This window comes from Oryx dammah, unplaced genomic scaffold (assembly GCF_014754425.2).
Source record: "Oryx dammah isolate SB20612 unplaced genomic scaffold, SCBI_Odam_1.1 HiC_scaffold_22, whole genome shotgun sequence".
In the NCBI taxonomy this organism is placed as follows: Eukaryota; Metazoa; Chordata; class Mammalia; order Artiodactyla; family Bovidae; genus Oryx; species Oryx dammah.
In genome coordinates, this window is record NW_024070206.1 from 41,167,357 (window position 1) to 41,184,764 (window position 17,408).

The 17,408-nt window shown below is 44.6% G+C and overlaps 1 protein-coding gene across 2 annotated transcripts in view; it reads left to right on the forward strand.

Moving 5' to 3' along the window:
* The window catches only part of FHOD3 (formin homology 2 domain containing 3), a 527,184-nt gene that overhangs the window by 372,528 nt on the left and 137,248 nt on the right, over positions 1-17,408 (forward strand). The window contains exons 11-13 of one of the 2 annotated variants that reach the window (XM_040264876.1): positions 11,396-11,488; positions 14,408-14,734; positions 15,354-15,428. The exons of the other annotated variant lie outside the window; for it this stretch is intronic. Coding sequence (XP_040120810.1) covers positions 11,396-11,488; positions 14,408-14,734; positions 15,354-15,428 — 495 coding nt within the window. The remainder of the gene's footprint in view (positions 1-11,395; positions 11,489-14,407; positions 14,735-15,353; positions 15,429-17,408) is intronic. 2 annotated transcript variants of the gene reach the window in all.

Sequence of the window (17,408 nt, forward strand, 5' to 3'; positions counted from 1 at the left end):
GGTTATTGAGGGCACAGACGTGACCTTCTTGGCTACGGTTCCCGCTTCCTCCCCAGGCTTGGCCTCAGTCTCCTCCACAGTAAACTCAAGGTGATGATCCCTCCTTAATAGAGTGGCAGGTGAGTCAAGAGAGGCAGTGCAAATGTGTGATTAGCCCAGTGTTACTCCAGTCACTACATGCCCTGGAGCTTTCCCGGATATTGTTCTATTAAAGAAGGTAATTGTTAAATAAGTATGGGTAGGAATGGACGAGAAGATTCTATGAACTGGCTTGAACATGCTAGAGGATTTCACAACTAGATTAACAACCACTGGTACCATGAGCAGCAAGTAGCTACTTGGGTAGGTTTATCTGATGATAATGATTCACTAATGAGATTCCCCAGCAAGGGATGTGACCTCCGCAGGTAGGTGTGATTAGAATATAGCCAGTGATTCCAAGTTACCATTTAATCTCCAGGAAGCCCTTTGTGGTCTCTTGAGTATTGAATGGCAAAGGGTGTTCAGCAAAGGAGGGAACATGGCTGGGTGGGAGGCAAAGGGCCATGAACTTGGAACTGAGAGAACCTGCACCAAGAAAGGACAGAAGCAAAAGGTACGAGGGGGTGGTTGCTTTGCAAAGCTTCCTTCTGATTTCTGTGACAGCACTTCCAGTTTCTCAGAAGGTTCACTGTGACCAGATTACATATTTCTTTGGGGGTTTGGACTTTGCTGCATTAAATTTGGGGTTTTTTTCTAGATTCTGATTTCTAGATTTTCTAGATTCTAGATTTCTAGTTTCTGAAGACAACAGCAAAACTGTGAAAATGAACAGAGCTACTGTTGAATTTTAAGTGAAGAAGTGAGATTGAGATAGTGTTTCAGCCAGACCCCTCTGGGAACAGCACAGAGACCGCATGGGAGGAGAGCCGACAGCAAACGGGGAACTGGGGGGCCTGGGCCTCAATCTGGGGAGAGGTGGAGGGGCCCGACAGGGAGAAGGGGATGAGGTATAGGATGGGTATCATTTGTGGGAAGGTGAGTGGTTGTATGGTGGGAAAGAAAGAGTTTGGGGGTGATCCCCAGACAACCGGTAACTTAGTTCATGGGATGGCTCGAGGCCACCAAGTAAGCTGTGGGCATTTTCAGTTTGAGAAGTCTGGGTCACAAGTAGAACTTCCTATAGGCAGTTGGATAGGCATGAACTGAAACTCACACACATGCAGGTGAGGGGTGCAGCCTGGGCCTTGACCCTGTCCCCCACCCCCTGTAACCCAGGGAAAGCAAACCACATGAGTAGAGAAGTGAAAGGATAAAGTGTAGAGCTGTCATCTCCTGGAAGTCTGAAACTGAGAAGGTGACTTACTTCCCGAGTCAGTGAACCTTGACCTTGGTCGTCTTCAGATGAGAATGCTTCTCAAGCCAGAGTAGCCTTATTTGGTGTGGTGTTGCAGGAACAGGCAAGCCCTTTGCTATGGGAATGGTGAACACACCTCAAAGAAAAGGAAAGATTCTTGTTTCTAGTTAAGTCTTTGACTTGCTTTGAGATTTTTCTTCTTTTGGTGTCAAGCTGGCTTGCCCTTGATCTGTGCAAAGGCCCCATTTCCTGTAGTATACACGTTCCCATCCATGTCCTGACTGTTCACAGCCCTTTCTGGTAGAGTTGATTTTGTTGGCCATTCACACAGGTATGGGGGTGGGAGGGGCCATTCTGTAGAGCAAGCATCTCTCTTTTTAAATCCCTGACAATTCCAGGATCCCTTTGGATATGGAGCAGGGGCTTTCTAATGATTACTAAGCTGAGATGATTAAATCCTGTCGTGGAAGGAGGAATGAGTGTATCTCTGACAGGAGTCTATGGAGGGAGCCTGGTAGTAAGTCTTTTGAATGAGCAGGGAAATATAAAATCCTGAAAATGTAGGCTGAGGAGGGCAGATCTGGCATGGCAAAAAAAAAAGGAGTGGGGAGTGGGCAGAGATGATGTTGGGGAAGCATTTTGCAAGGAGCTTCTTGGGAATGAACTCTGGAAACTGATAAGGAGAGATCCAAATAAAGAGAGACCTGGCCTAATGTCATTTTAATCTCACACACGTGCTCAGTGAGCTGACAGTGGTCACAGGAACATCATATTCACGTTGAGAAAACACTGATTTCTAAGGCAATTAATGTTGAGCTTTCCAAGCCTGATGAGAATGGACATGGGCCATCTTTGTGGTCCAGGTTGGTCTGTGTAAGGGCGTCACTGATTCTCCTAATGGTGGAATGGAGTCTCACTGTGATGGACAAAGGGTCAGAGCTGGTAGACACCTTTACACCTGAATACATGAAAAGAATCTGAAAGAAGGAAAGATTCATGCTTCTTCCAGTCCTTAAAGGGAAGAGGCATTTATTTCCAACCACAAAGAAACGATCACTCTGAAACCTCTGAAACACTCTGCCAAGCCTGTGCTTGGCATCCTTGCTGTTTCTAAAAGGTCACAGAGAATTCCAGTCTACCTTCATCCTAGTTTCTGTTCTGCTCTCTCAGGCCTCTAAGAGACATTTAAGGCAATTAGATGGTATCTCTGGCTTGGAATACAGTTTTTTCTAAAACATGAAATCAAAGCACCCACAAAAGAAAGTAGTGGGGCACCCCACAGTCTGTAGTTTTCACTGGATTGATTCGTTTTACTCCTAAATAAGCCTGCAACTAGGCTACTAATTGTGTTTTTTCTACTGATATTTATGCTGTGCAGACTGAAATTCTATTATATTCAACTTTTCCATGTTTTCAGCAAAAATAATGTGCTGGATCCATTAGTATCTTATTTTAAAGCAAAATAGCAAAATAGTGGCTTATGCATTAGTAATTTATTCTAAAGCAAAATAGCAAAATAATGGCTTATGCATTAAGGTTCTGATTGGTTGGCCAGTTACTAGGTATATTCAGTATCCATGGCCTGTGTTTAATACTCCTTCTAAACTTTGAGTGTTACAGGGACAATAAATATTTTCCTGTCTATCTTTGGGTTCTCACTATGGAAACAGAGCAACAGCGGAGCTTAGATGCCTTTTCATCCTTTTGGCTGGCAAAAAACCTTTTGAGGGAAGTGTCTTCTTTTTTGGTGGATAACAAACCTCTGTTTTTGAATGAAATCACTGCTCCAGTTGGTCAGAGATATGTCTTAACTGATTAAGATCACTAATTGGAAAATTTTAAATCTCTTCTTGGGGACTTGGTAGCCTAGAAACAGCCTTGAAGTGAATAGAAAGTGTGAGTCATTGGGAGGCTAAGTTCAAACTCCAGTTGAAGTGTTTGCGGAGGGATGCAGATGGAGCCCAAGGGGGCACTTTGTCTGACATAAATTTAACACGCTGTTTCTTTTTCTGTTTGTTTTTAAAATGTAAAGTTTAATTTTTTATTGTGGTAAAATATATATATGTAGCATGAAATTTACCACTTTAATCATTGTTAATTTTACAAATTAGTGGCAATAATCACATTCACGGTAACACACTATTTCCATGAAATACTCTTTCATCTAATTATGTCATATGTATTTTGTGGAACTAAATGGGGGCATTTAAAATGTCTACATCTTATCTAAACCTTAATATAGAGCTGTCTAATGAGTTGCCACAAATGATCACACCTGTGTCAAGACACTGATTTCCCCTCAGGGCAACCAGGCAGGTCCAGGGTGACGGGGGCACTGGGCAGGTCTCCCGTTCCTTACTCTGGTTGCTGAGTCCTAGATGGTCTTGTCTGAGCCCCGTGCAAGGAGGACCGAGAAGCCCCGTCCAAGGTACTATTGCTTAGGTGCAAACATGCAGTGATGCAGGAGCCATGAAACCCATTTGGATTCTGCTTTGAGTTCATGGCATCAGCAGTTCCTCCTGGCAGGTTGTGTGATATCACCCTCTCTGGACCTTGACTTTCTTATCTGCAATAGGGGGAGATCTCCAAGTCATCTCCTAGTTCTGGCCACTCTGTCTGTTGACCATCTACAGCAAGTGTCTCCTGACAGGTTGTGTGATCTTGCCCTCTCTGGACCTCGACTTTCTTATCTGCAATAGGGGGAGATCTCCAAGTCATCTCCCAGTTCTGGCCACTCTGTCTGTTGACCATCCACAGCAAGTGTCTCCATGCTGAGCACCATGTGAGGTTGGCAGGGCCAAAGATCTCCAACAGGCAGTGAGTACTCAGACTGGCTGTCCTTGTGGACTGGGTCCGCTAGAGAAACGGAGCAGGATGAGTAACTCCAGGCAGAGAGAATGGCTGCTTCAAGGACTCCCAGCTGAAATGCCCATGAAGTTGGGTGGACAGCTCAATAGACTCATTAAAACTAGGGTGAGGAAGTTGATGAAAGAAGTGGGAGATGAAGTTGATGAGATGGGGGTATTTGCTAGGCAGGTTGGACTTTACCCTAAGGTTAGCGTATACATGTTGGAGCAGAAGAGGGTCATGTGCAAAGTCCCATCTTGTCTTCTGGTCATTTCCTACTTGGCCAACAGCACTGCAGAAGTTTTTCTCATTTGAATACTTCCTGGTGCAATTGATGTCTTTCTCCCCCACAGACCTGTAAACTTTAGGGTTAGAACCACTATTAACCACTATACCCCAGCATCTTGCACATAATAAATGCTCAATAAATAATTGTTGGGTAAGTGGAGAGAGAACTCTTGCCCCATAGTTACACTTCTTTACTTTTAAAAAATGTTTGTATTGTTACTTACCATGGGAAATCTCTGAACCTTCTGCCCAATTTTACCATGAAAATCAAACAGCTCTAAAAAATCTGTTTAAAAAATTTGAATTGTTCAGAGTTGAATTAATCATAATCCTTAGTTCATGGTACATTGGCATCATTGGTCCATGTGTGGCCCTCTCCTAGTTTATTTTATGTAAGATTTACTTATTAATATAAAGAATATCCATGAGACTACAGTCTAGCCAGAAACCCAGGGCATTACCCTTAACTCACTATGAACTTCCAACTTTCAAATCTCTGGACCTGGGTAACCAGCACTCTTAAATATCCTTTAGCATTGTCTTATGGGTTTATTGTTATTTTTACTATTATCAGATATGCATATATATTATATATAAAACAATAGTATGTCATATAATTTTGCCTTTTGAACTTTATAAAAGTGTTATCATATTGTAGTGTCTCCTGGCAGTTGTTTTCTTCAGTCCACATTATGCTTTCAGCGTTCATCCATATTGTCACGTGATGCAGAAGTCTTCCGTTTCCTCTGCTTGGAATATACCAGAATATGTTTACTGTTTTTCCCAGTGGGGAGCATTTGTGTTGTTTACATTTTTGTCAGTTACAAACAGCACTGCTGAGAATATTCTCAGACTCGCATCCTCGGCACATGCTTTGGCTTCCCCAGGGTTTCTCAGGCTTGGTACTGTTAACAGTTTGGACTGAATATGTCTTTGCTGTGTAGGGCTGCCTTGTGCCTTGTAGGATTCAGGATAAGCCTAAATGTCTCCCAACATCAAAACATGTCCCTTGGAGGACAGAATTACCTGGTTCAGAAGCACTGCCCTAGGCTATAGCAGTCTGCTTCTAGGTGATGTGAATCACACTTATGATATGAATTGTCTACCTTGACAAGATAGTGCCAGTTACTTTGCCAGAGTGGTTATACTAATGCACACTCTTATCAACAGGATCTGAGAGCCAGCTGATCTGTATGCTCTTCACTGCTTGGTGTTATTTCAGACTTCTTAATTTTGCCAAGCAGATAAAAAATGTTATCTCATTGCAGTTCTAATTGATTTATATTAAACTCTGGGTTTCAGATATCATTTCATACAAATTTATTGGCCATGATCATGTATTTTGCTCACTTTTATAGTTGTATTTTTATTGTTTTTTTAAAATATTTTCTCATATCCTTGATATGAATCATGTGTTAGTCGCTCAGTCGTGTCCAACTCTCTCGATCCCATAGACTGTAGCCTGCTGGGCTCCTCTGTCCATGAAGTTCTCCAGGCGTGAATACTGGAGTGGGTTGCCTGCTCTGAATTGTTGCTTTAGCTCTTCCACTTCCTGATTGCTTTGGTCTTAGAATATGCTTTAATGCTGTTTAAAATGTGTCTGTTGTACTTTTAAAACATCTCTGCAACATCCGTTTTCCTTTCTGCTTGTTTTTTGAAGTCTGAGGAACATGCCAGCAGCCTGAGACCCAAATTGGGGGAAACTGCTTTGGCTTTGAAGGAAACTGTGCCCCGCAGAATTGGCCACTCCGTGGGCCGCTTGCTTTTCTCATGTGAAGAGGGTGGACTCCAGCCTGGAACTGTGTATGGTAAAAAGGGGACCACCTGATGGATGCTGAACAAGCTTGTGCCCTTGAGTAACTCCTCACCAATCGCAAACAAGCAAAATACCCCAGAGGTATTTGAAAGCCAGAGGCCAAAGACCCAGAATGCCTTAGTACAGTATAAACAAAATTAAATTATATTTTAAGAGAAAATTCAAATAAGAGCAAAATTGTCTGATCTGTTTCTTCAGTCTTAAGTATCATCTGCATAAAATATCATTCTGTTTGACTAATTCTACTAGGATGAGACTAAATAAAATCAAGCATGGAAAATCTGGTGCCCTTCAAGAGTGCATTTCCTTCTCCATGGCTTTGAGTTGTTGGGCACCACCAGCACTTTGACCATGGGACTTCTTGGAAGTGGGTTTCCTGAATGAGTCACTGTGCTGCCTGTCCTTGGTCCTGCTCTGCCACTCATGATAGTAAAGCTGTAATATATACAAGTCACTGGGAGATTTATTGCAAGATCAGAAGATGTTGAGCCCAAAGAGGAAACATCTTGGAATGTAGATCAGAATTGCTGTCAAGATCAAGCCAGTCAATCCTGAAGGACAACCCTGAATATTCACTGGAAGGACTGCTGCTGAAGCTGAAGCTCCAGTATTTTGACCACCTGATGTGAAAAGCTGACTCACTGGAAAAGACCCTGATGTTGGGAAAGATTGAAGACAGGAGGAGAAGGGGACAGCAGAGGATGAGATGGTTGGATGGCATCACTGATTCAATGAGTTTGGGCAAGCTCTGGGAGGTGGTGAAGGACAGGGAAGCCTGGCATGCTGCAGTCCATGGGGTCGCAGAGTTGGACATGACTAAGCGAGTGAACAACAATACATCTTTATGACAGCTACATGCAAGAGAGAAGGGTCAAAAATACACGGTTTGCACAGGTGGAAATTATAAAGGGGAAGGTGTTGCTATCTGCCAGTGGTTGGGAATGCTTTGCAGAGTACTGTGGACTCTTCCTTAGTGAATCAAGTTAAGTTCTGAGTGTCCATTAGTGGGGGATGGTAGAGATTTCCTAAGAAGACCTCAAAGTCAGTGATGATGATGATAGAGCTAATAGCTAAAGCAAATTGATTAGTGCACTATATACCACTCCTTTTCAAAATGCTTTACATGTTAACCCAGTCCTTCTAGAAGGCAGGTACCATTGATATCCTAAATTGGGATGAGAACAGTGGGGCCCAAGGTCACATAACTGGTAAATTATGGAGTGGTATATAATACAACCTACGCAGCTTGACTCTGAACCTCTCCAGCTGCAGAAGACTTTGCTTATAAATGACTGCAGCACCTGGGGGAGCAAATGAAATCAAGTTATTTTGAAGGGAGGTGCTCCATGTTTTGTGTTTAAAAGGAGAGGCCCATTGGTTTGCAGAGTAGAGATTTGTGGCTTCTGGGCAGACCAGAAGTAATAACATTTGCAAATTCCTCATCTAGCTGAGGGAAGGTGGCCTCTGGCTGAAGGTTGAGGGTACAGTTTTTAACTTGGCTGCTGTTAGAGCAGAAAAGGACTACCAAGAAAAAAAAAGGACTGTGGTTTGTGAGGGTGAGCTGTAAAACTCAGAAGGACAGACGAGGTGTGCTCACTTGTCGCTTGTGGCATTACAGGAGAAATCCTGTCTTCACCATTTCACTGGCCTTGTTTCTGACAGAGATACATACCCCTCAATCCAGGTATGAGACATATAACCATGGGGTTGAATCAATGCTTCTCTCTTCCTTTCCTGCCACATGTAATCAGTCAGTAAGTTCAGCCATGTCTGTTTTAAGCTTTCTTGGATCCATCTCTTTTTATTTAACCTCCCAGCTGTCACCCTCTTTGCCCTACCTCTTTATGAGACTTGCATAACCTGATCAGCACATTTTAAGAAAGAGGAATTATTGATCAACCTATTCCCAGAAGATATATATATATATAATTCTTAATAATTTTGTAATCAGTGATACTTCAGTTAAAAAATTCTTAATAAAAAATTAACAAATAGAACCAAGATGTTTATATTTTAAAAAAAGGATAACATAACAAAATGGGATTTATTCCTGGTATGCAAGGTTGATTTCACATTTTAAAAAACAGTGTAATTCATTGCATTTACAGAGAAAAAGGGGAAAAATCATATGATTATCTTGGTGAATGGAAAGAAAGCATTTGATAGACTTCAGCACTCATATATGGCAAAAATTCTTAGTAAACAAGGAAAATTTGATCAATAATCTCAGATATGCAGATGACAACACCCTTATGGCAGAAAGTGAAGAGGAACTCAAAAGCCTCTTGATGAAAGTGAAAGAGAGTGAAAAAGTTGGCTTAAAGCTCAACATTCAGAAAACCAAGATCATGGCATCTGGTCCCATCACTTCATGGGGAAACAGTGGAATCAGTGACAGACTTTATTTTCTTGGGCTCCAAAATGACTGCAGATGGTGACTGCAGCCATGAAATTAAAAGACACTTGCTCCTTGGAAGAAAAGCTATGACCTAGACAGCATATTAAAAAGCAGAGACATTACTTTGCCAACAAAGGTCCATCTAGTCAAAGCTATGGTTTTCCCAGTCATCTATAGATGTGAGAGTTGGACTGTAAAGAGAGCTGAGTGCCAGAGAATTGATGCTTTTGAACTGTGGTGTTGGAGAAGACTCTTGAGAGTCCCTTGGACTGCAAGGAGATCAAACCCGTCAATCCTAAAGGAAATCATTCCTGAATATTCATTGGAAGGACTGTTGCTGAAGCTGAAACTCCAATACTTTGGCCACCTGATGAGAAGAACTGACTCATTGGAAAAGACCCTGATGCTGGGAAAGATTAAAGGTGGGAGGAGAAAGGGATGACAGAGGATGAGATGGTTGGATGGCATCACCAACTCGATGGACATGAGTTTGAGCAAGTTCCAGGAGTTGGTGAGGGACAGGGAAGCCTTGCATGCTGTAGTCCATTGGGTCACAAAGAGTTGGACATGAACTTTGTGACTGAACAGAACTGTTCAAAGGAAAAAATGATAAATGAGGTCCCGTTAAGATTAAGAACTTACATTTATTAAAAGACACCATAAAGTGAATGCAAAGACAACCTACGGGTTCTTAAGGCAGAGTACTTAGACGCTTCAAAAAAGGGGTATCTAAATAGGTACTAAAAATATAATAATGTGCCCAAATTCACTGGTCATCAGGGAAAGCAAACTAAAGCTACAATGAGACCTCACCCTCAGATTAGATGGCAAAATGAAATAGGCAAAAGTATCAAATCTTGGCAAGGATGTGGGGACAACCAGAATGCTTATAGGCTATTTATAGCAATGTAAATTCATTCATTTAAAAAATTGTTTGACAGTTTCTAATGAGGACGTACTTAAGCATATCTTGTGACCAGAAACACTAAAAAAATCATCTATGACAGTATCCATAACAGCCCTATGCAAAATAACCCCAAACTCAAAAGTACCTGGTTAACATCAACAGTAGAATGGATAACTAAATTATAGTGTATTCATGTGAGAGAATGGTATACAGCCACGAGAAAGAATGATCTTCAAGTACATGTAGCCGTATAGATGATTCTCACAAGTGTAGTGTTGAACAAAAGAAGCTGGATACAGTATGATTCCTTTAGATGGAGAATAAAATCAGGCAAGGCTGACCTGTGCTATTTGAGGTAGAGGAGGGAAGCAATTAAACAGGAGCATTGAAGGAAGGCTGATAACATGGATGCGTCTATTTTGTGAAACCTCAGTGATTTGTGTGCTTGTCTGTGTATATTTTATATTTCAGTAAAAAGTAAAAACCATGACTAAAGGACAGTGGGGCAAAAGAGTTAAAGATCTTGGCAAAATGATGTGTGCAGTGAGAATGGTCAGTTCATGAGGACTGAGGGCATGAAGGAACTGGTGGAGGACAATCTTCCTCTAGGAATTAGAGAAGGACACTGAGGTTGCAGAAGAGTGCCGGTGGGAGGAGAGAAATGGGAGGTTTGGAGGACAGGGGCTTGTGGTTGGGCAGAGGGGGGTGCAGGTGTGGACGTTTGGATGTAGGTTTTCCGAGGTGGGCTAGTTCGGTGTGACAGTGAGGTCCCGCACGTGGGGCTGAAGTGAACAAAGATGGAGGTCACTGGAGTCCAGTTGTTTCAATCCCTTTGACAAGGGATTAAGAAGCCCTCAGGGTGTTCCACGTGGATGGTGACAGAAGTCACATGTCGACAGGATTTAGAGGCCAAGGAGGGAAATGAATCAGTTATCAAAGTCTGTCCTTGTGTAGCTGCAGGAACAAAACTCAAGTTAAACCATCTTAGGTGCAAATGAGAAGTTACTATCTTGTTAGTGAAGCTTCAGAAGTATTTTAGATCCAAGTATTAAAACTGTCATGGGGACTGCTTTCTTCTCTCTCTCCCCATCCCCCCTTCCCATCTCTCTCTCCAACTCTGCTGTTCTTGGACCATCATCAGTCACAGGCAGCCCTCCTCCTCAGCTTAAAGTGTCCTTGTACCTTCTCATCACGGAAGGAACCAGGAGAAATCCCAGGGGTGGCCTGGATGGATTCCACTGGGGCCATGTGTTAACCCTTGAAATGGGGGCGGGAATCAGCCCCTCACCCCCAGACACATTCACTGTGAATGAGGGAGTAACATGCAGAAACCACCTGCCCACGTGGAGGTCGGTGATGGAGGGAACACAGTGGAGACGTGAGGACTGCGCCCTGCCGGCGCCCGGCAGCCCACCGGACAGCCACCGCACCTCCCCTGTGCAGGGGGAGAACTGCCTGGGAGGCCGGCCCGAGGCCAGAGGCGGCTCGGAGTCCATGTGGTGGGGGGTTGGCGGGAGCCGGATGGGGGTGTGCAGGGCAGTTGCATCCAGCCAGCTCAACACAGAAATTTGGCTTGGGCCAGGTGATTGCATCTCCGACCCACACTTAAATTTCTCCATCTCAGAACGGTCTCCTTTTCTCCTAACAGATTAAATGTGCTCTTTTCATTTCAGCCAGCTGGAGGTTTGTTGTTGTTGTTGTTGTTTTTTTTTTTTGGCTTCATCTTCCTGTTTGTCTGTAATGCTTATCTCGCTTTTCCATCTTGTGTCTGTGTGCACTTCTCTTTTCCTGGCCTTGTCTCAGGGTTGAGGAGGAGGAGGAGGAGGAGCAGCCAGTCACGGAGCCCAATTCAGAGGAAGAGAGAGAGGACGATGCCCCCTGTCAGGGCAAGGACAGGTACCGAGGGCTGGACCCTCCGTGGCTCCCACTGAAAGCCTGGAGGCTCCTTGCTGATGGACAGTTTGCAGCATCCTTCGGTAGCCTCCTCCCTTCCTCACTGGCTCCCTGCGCACAGAGCCCCAGAGTGACTAGCTTCCTAGAAATATAACTGAGCACGTTTTCCCTAGAGGACTGTATTTTTTACTCAAACACTGCCTCCCTCGCCACGCTTTATGGAAGACACAGCCAGCTGCTTTGCTCCCCACTGTCCCCTCCCTAAGTGCTTGGGCCCAGTCACATTGACAATTACTAATGAGAGGCTCAGAAAATTTTAACCCTTTCTGTCCTGTAGGAAGAATAAATTCCACGTGTCCCCTTCTTCTTGCTAATTTTACCAGTATAATGTTGTCTAAAATATGTGGATGACTGCTATAGTAATAATGCACTTTGATTTGTATCCAAATGAACAGGACCACTTTTCATCCCCATACAACACAGAAAAAAATAAAATAAATCACAGCATTTATTGTCATGCCCAGAATGACTCTCAGAGCTATGCAGCCCTTTGGGGGAGTTTTCTGTCCTCTACTCACCTCTCCAAGGTGCATAGTCTTCAAACAGTGTTAACAGAAAGGCACTTTGCAGATATTTGTGAATTTGGTGGGTATTTCCCCCCAAATGAGGTCTGTATGAAACATAAAAGTTGATCATGGGTAATTTTCATTTTCTGATATTCAAAAAATAATTCTATAATCAGTTCCTTCACTTGATTGACTACACTGTACTTTGATATTTTTGCTGTTAGTTTTTCCACAAATAAGCAAAGTCAAAAGGCTAAAATCTTTCTTTTACCGATTTCAAAGTTAATGGGATTCTTTGCTGCCGTGACCTGCTTCTCTGGGTCACCAGCACATGTAAAAGTTCTCAGATAGGCCCATTGGATGTGCTGGAATGCCCAAATCCTCTTTGAACTGCTTCCCCACTTGGGGAATGTCCAGGAAGAAGCCAGCAGGATGTAGAGATAGAAAAGGAATGACCACCAGGTGTCCACAGAGAGTGAGGTGCACATTCGGGAGTGAGGGGGTGAAACGTGGGCATTAACCAGGGCACGCCCTCCCTGGCCTGTGCTGAGTGCCAGGCTCGGGGGTAGTGACTTTAGTTAGGGATGCTCTGGGAAAGAAGGAGGTTCAAATGACAGTCCCACGTTAGGCTGAAAATGAGCCACAGAAAATTATGTGGACCCTCCCGTGTGGCTCCCCACGTGCTTAAGTGTACATGGTGTGACCTCCACCCACACAAGCCCTTCGCCCTCAGAGACTTAAACAGTTCAGTAGCACCCCCAGACCAGATGGAAGAATCTGGCTGGAAAGAGCAGCCTCTAAAGGCATCCTGACTACCACTGCTGCCTTTACACGGGATGGTTGTTGATGCAGATAGACGGCAGTTTATCCTACCCGTGCAGTATCTTTGATGGCACGACTGGTGCTGTAGGGCATCTTCATCAGAGATTGTACAGATTAGACTTTTCTGTTTCAGGAAGCAGAGGGTGTGCACATGAAGCCCCAGGGTTTGATCTCAGCCAGGGTGTTCATTAACATGGATGTGATGCTACTTGCTCCCTGGTGTCAAACTACTAGACTTAAAAGTGGTGGGAAAGGTTCCGCTTCCTTCTGTGGGCTGGTGTCTTCCACTGCTCCCTCGTCCTGCTGGCTGTTTCCTTGGATGCTTGCCATGTGTACCCGCCATGTGTGTGTACCATTGTATGTACCCCCTGTGCCAGGCGTGCCCTGAGCACTGCATTTGGTCTCATCCCATTCTCCCTCTGAGCCGGGGGAACCAGTATATCCCTGCTCTTATACACAGATGGAGCTCCGAATTTGAGGTAGGAAAGAAAAAAAAAACATAGCTTATGTTCCATTCCCAAATGGGCATGGATTGCCAGGAGTCAAGTTCTCTGGGAAAGGGACTATGGTTTTGAAAACTGCAGAATTTAAGGTAGATTCTCCAGTGGGCTTCCCTGGTGGCTCAGAGTAAAGAATCCACCTGTAATGGGGGAGACCTGGGTTCGATCTCTGGGTTGGGAAGATCCCCTGGAGGAGGGTATGGCAACCCACTCTGGTGTTCTTGCCTGGAGAATCCCCATGGACAGAGGAGCCTGGCGGGCTAAGGTCCATGGGGTCGCAAAAAGTCGAATATGACTGAGCGACTAAGTACAACACAGAACTCCAGTGACAGAGGTGGGGCTCAAGACATCTAAGTGTTTTGAATCCAGCCCCTGAAGGTGGAAGTCTCCATGACTGTGTCCATGGCAGAGTCAGGCCTGCCTGCAGGGGTCTAGATGTCTAGGGCTTAGTGGTGGAGGAGGCCCAGGAGAAATGTGCCTGGGAACCAGGCAAAATGTGTCTTCACTCTGCCAGCCCCTCATTTCAGGTTCTTTGCATGTCCTGCTGGCATCGTTTTCCCTTCTCCACACTTGCTTTCAGGAAAGGATCCACAAGCCCTAACTCCTAAGTATGGAGCTTGTGGGATGCCTCATCCTTAAGTCTGGGCTTTTTAGGAGGAGGATCCCCTGTTGAGCCAGACAAAGAAATGAAGTTCAAATTGTGGAAATTTCAGTGCCAACACAACTGGGGTGGGGGCACCCTTGAGGGGTGAGGAGGGCGGGTGCAGAAGAGCCTTTGAGGCCCCATGAGATCTGCTCACAAAGGCCCCTGTTTGCTTGGAGGCCAGGTTGGTCTGACCTCCCAGACTGGCCAGCCCAGGGTGTCAGGATTATTGGGAAAAGCGGGGTTTCCGGATTCTGAAGCCAGCAGCCCTGTCGGTAATGAGTTTTTACACGTCCTTTTCCCCTTTCCTAACCTTGGCTCCCTCTCTCCCCAATCTCTCTTCCTTCCCTTTCTTGCCCTCTCCTCTCCGCTGCTGCCGCTGCCGCAGCAGCGAGGCCCACCCTGCCTCCGAGGTCTCCACCGCCACCGGAACGGATGCAGCCCTTGCCGCTGCCTCGCCGGGGAAGCCGCTGCCGGCCAGTGCTGCGCCGGGGACCCCCTCAGACAGAGGGTCCTCGGGGCCCGCCCTGCGGCCGCCCTCCAGCCCCACCCCGGTCTCTCGGCCCTCCTCCACTGCGCCTGCTCCCCCGAAGGCGTCACCCAGCAGAGAAAAGCTGCCCTACGTGCCCCACAGCCCCTTCCACCTCTTCTCCTATGACTTTGAGGATTCGCCCTTGTCCACCAAGGAGAAGGAAGCCGAGTCCCAGCAGGAAAGCAGGTAGATCCGGCCCACGTGGTGGCCTGCGTGAGCCTGCCCAGGGGAAGCTGACACGGGCGTGTTCGCTGCGTCCTCTGGCTCATCTTGCACTGTTTGCGTGAATTCGGGTCAGAGCAGAGGGCAGCAGTTGTGTAAAGTCCCTGACCACTCACTAATTACAGCATGCAGGCAAAATATGGGCTTCCCAGGGGGGCGCTAGTGGTAAAGAACCCACCTGCCAATGCAGGAGATGTAACAGACACGGCTTCAATCCCTCGGTGGGGAAGATCCCCTGGCAGAGGGCATGGCAACCCACTCCAGTATTCTTGCCTGGGAAATCCCAGGGACAGAGGAGCCTGGTGGGCTGGAGTCCATAGCATGGCAAAGAGTCAGACAAGACTGAGCGACTTAGCACACACAGAAGAAAATCCTGTCTGTGCCTATTGAGAGCTCTTGTGTTCTAATGCCATTACTAAAAATAAATTTATGAAGGTAAGGTTTATAAACATAAGTATGACGTCAGAATCTAAAGCGCGCCCCCCACCCACCCAAGCCCATCTCTCTTGATCTGCAGAATGCAGCGAGGGGCTTCGCCAACTTTCCAGGCAGTCTTTTGAGTGGGTTTTCCTTCCTTTCACAGTTCCTCTGATTCTCTCCATCTGAGCACGTATTCTCCCTCCGAGCCTTACAACTTCCGGTCTTTCTCTTCTAATAGGTGGGTGTCTTTTCTTTATCTCCTCTCTCTTTTTTGTAGCTTTCAGTTTTTATTCTAATGTATGTGATTTCTGCTCATAACTTCCTGTGAGATGGCAAACAGTTGCAGTTCCGAATCACTTCCTGGGCATTAATTTAATTATGTTTAAAATTTTTTATTAAAGTCCACTTGACTTACAGTGTGTTGATTTCTTCTGTACAGCAAAGTGACTCAGCTATACATATTTTTTTTCATATTCTTTTTCACTATTTTTTGTCATAGAATGTTGTATATGGTTCCCTGTGCTATACTGTAGCACTTGTTTATCCATCCCGTATATAATAGTTTGCCTTTGCTAATCCCATACTCCCAATCTAGCCCTCTTCTCCCCCTCCCTGGGAAACTGCAAGTCTGTTCTCTATGTCTGTGAGTCTGTTTTTGTTTCATAGATATGTTGATTTGTATCATGTTTTAGATTCCATATGTATTATTAAGTGACATGGTGTTTGTTTTTCTGACTTACTTCACTTAGTATGACAATCTCTAGGTCTGTCCATGTTGCTACAGATAGCATTATTTTGTTCTCTTTCATGACTGATATGCCATTGTATATATTGATATATATCTAACTCACATCTTCTTTATCCATTCATATGTTGATGAACATATAGGTTGCTTCCATGTCTTGGCTAATATAATTGCATTTTTTACATGTGGATGCTTTAGTGATTCCTATGCCAATTGGAGATGAGGCCAAGGGAAGGAGGTGTACAAATCAAAAATGCTCAGGGAATTTTCAGCAGGTGTTTGTCAGCTTACCTATGTGCCTGCTCTTCACTGATGCCTGGATCAGGACCTCTCTGCAGAGCAGAGAATGGGGAGCAGAGAGTTTGAATATTTTAAACAATCAAATTGTCCAAAATCAGTAATGAAAATAAGTATTAACTGATGGCCCATGTATATTCAGTGAGGAAATGGAGGCACAGAGCGGTTTGGTAAGTGGAGATGGCTTACTCAGCCAGAATGGCTTTGTATGCTTTCGGGAGTATGTGACCTCCTGTTTGAATACCTCCAAACAACAAGTTCTCTACCAGTCTCTTTTAGGTCTAAAATTCTGAGTTACTGTGATCTTTCACACAATTTTCATGAAATGCATCTGACATAGCTCTTATGTCCCTTGATAATAGTATCTCTGTACAAGTGATGAGCCACACATTTGACTGGAAGAAAGATATCCTGGCAACCTCATCTTCCCTAGCAAGATAGTGTTAGCCCAGAATGGTGATGGACTCACAGGCCCTGATGGGGCTTTCCTGGGCCCAGGTCCTTCCCACATGGCCCCGGGCTTCAGTACCACTCACAGTCCTGGGGGATGAGAGCAATAGAAACGTGGAACTGGCCAAAATAAATATACACATAAATTGAGAAAAGCAGCCTCATGCTTGTGAGACTTCCCGGGTGGCTCAGTGGTAAAGAATCTGTCTGCCAATGTACAAAATGCAGGAGATGTGGATTTGATTCCTGGGTCAGGAAGATCCCCTGGAGGAGGGCAAGGCAATCCACTCCAGTATTCTTGCCTGGAGAATCCCATGGACAGAGGAGCCAGGCAGGCTACAGTTCATGGGGTAGCAAAGAGCTGGACATGACTGAGCATGCATGCATGCTTGTGAATGAGGATCAGCTTGGATTTAACTGAGAAAAGTTTATAATTCTTAAATTATTTGACAGGAATTTGAATACTGTATAAATATTGTTTGTACCTATTAATTTTCTGATGTTCACTCACTGTGGTTGTCCCAGGTCAATATGGCTACACATTTGACTGTTCAGTAGTGGACTGCAATTGAATTGGTTATAATTGAAACCAAGCAGTTAGTCACTAAAAAGAATTTTTAAAAAACAAAAACAAAAAACTCTGTGCAGTAAATTCAATTAGTTTAGCTGAAATTGAGATGCAAAATTGGACAGATCATGAGGTAGTCGAATTAATTGTTCAACCAT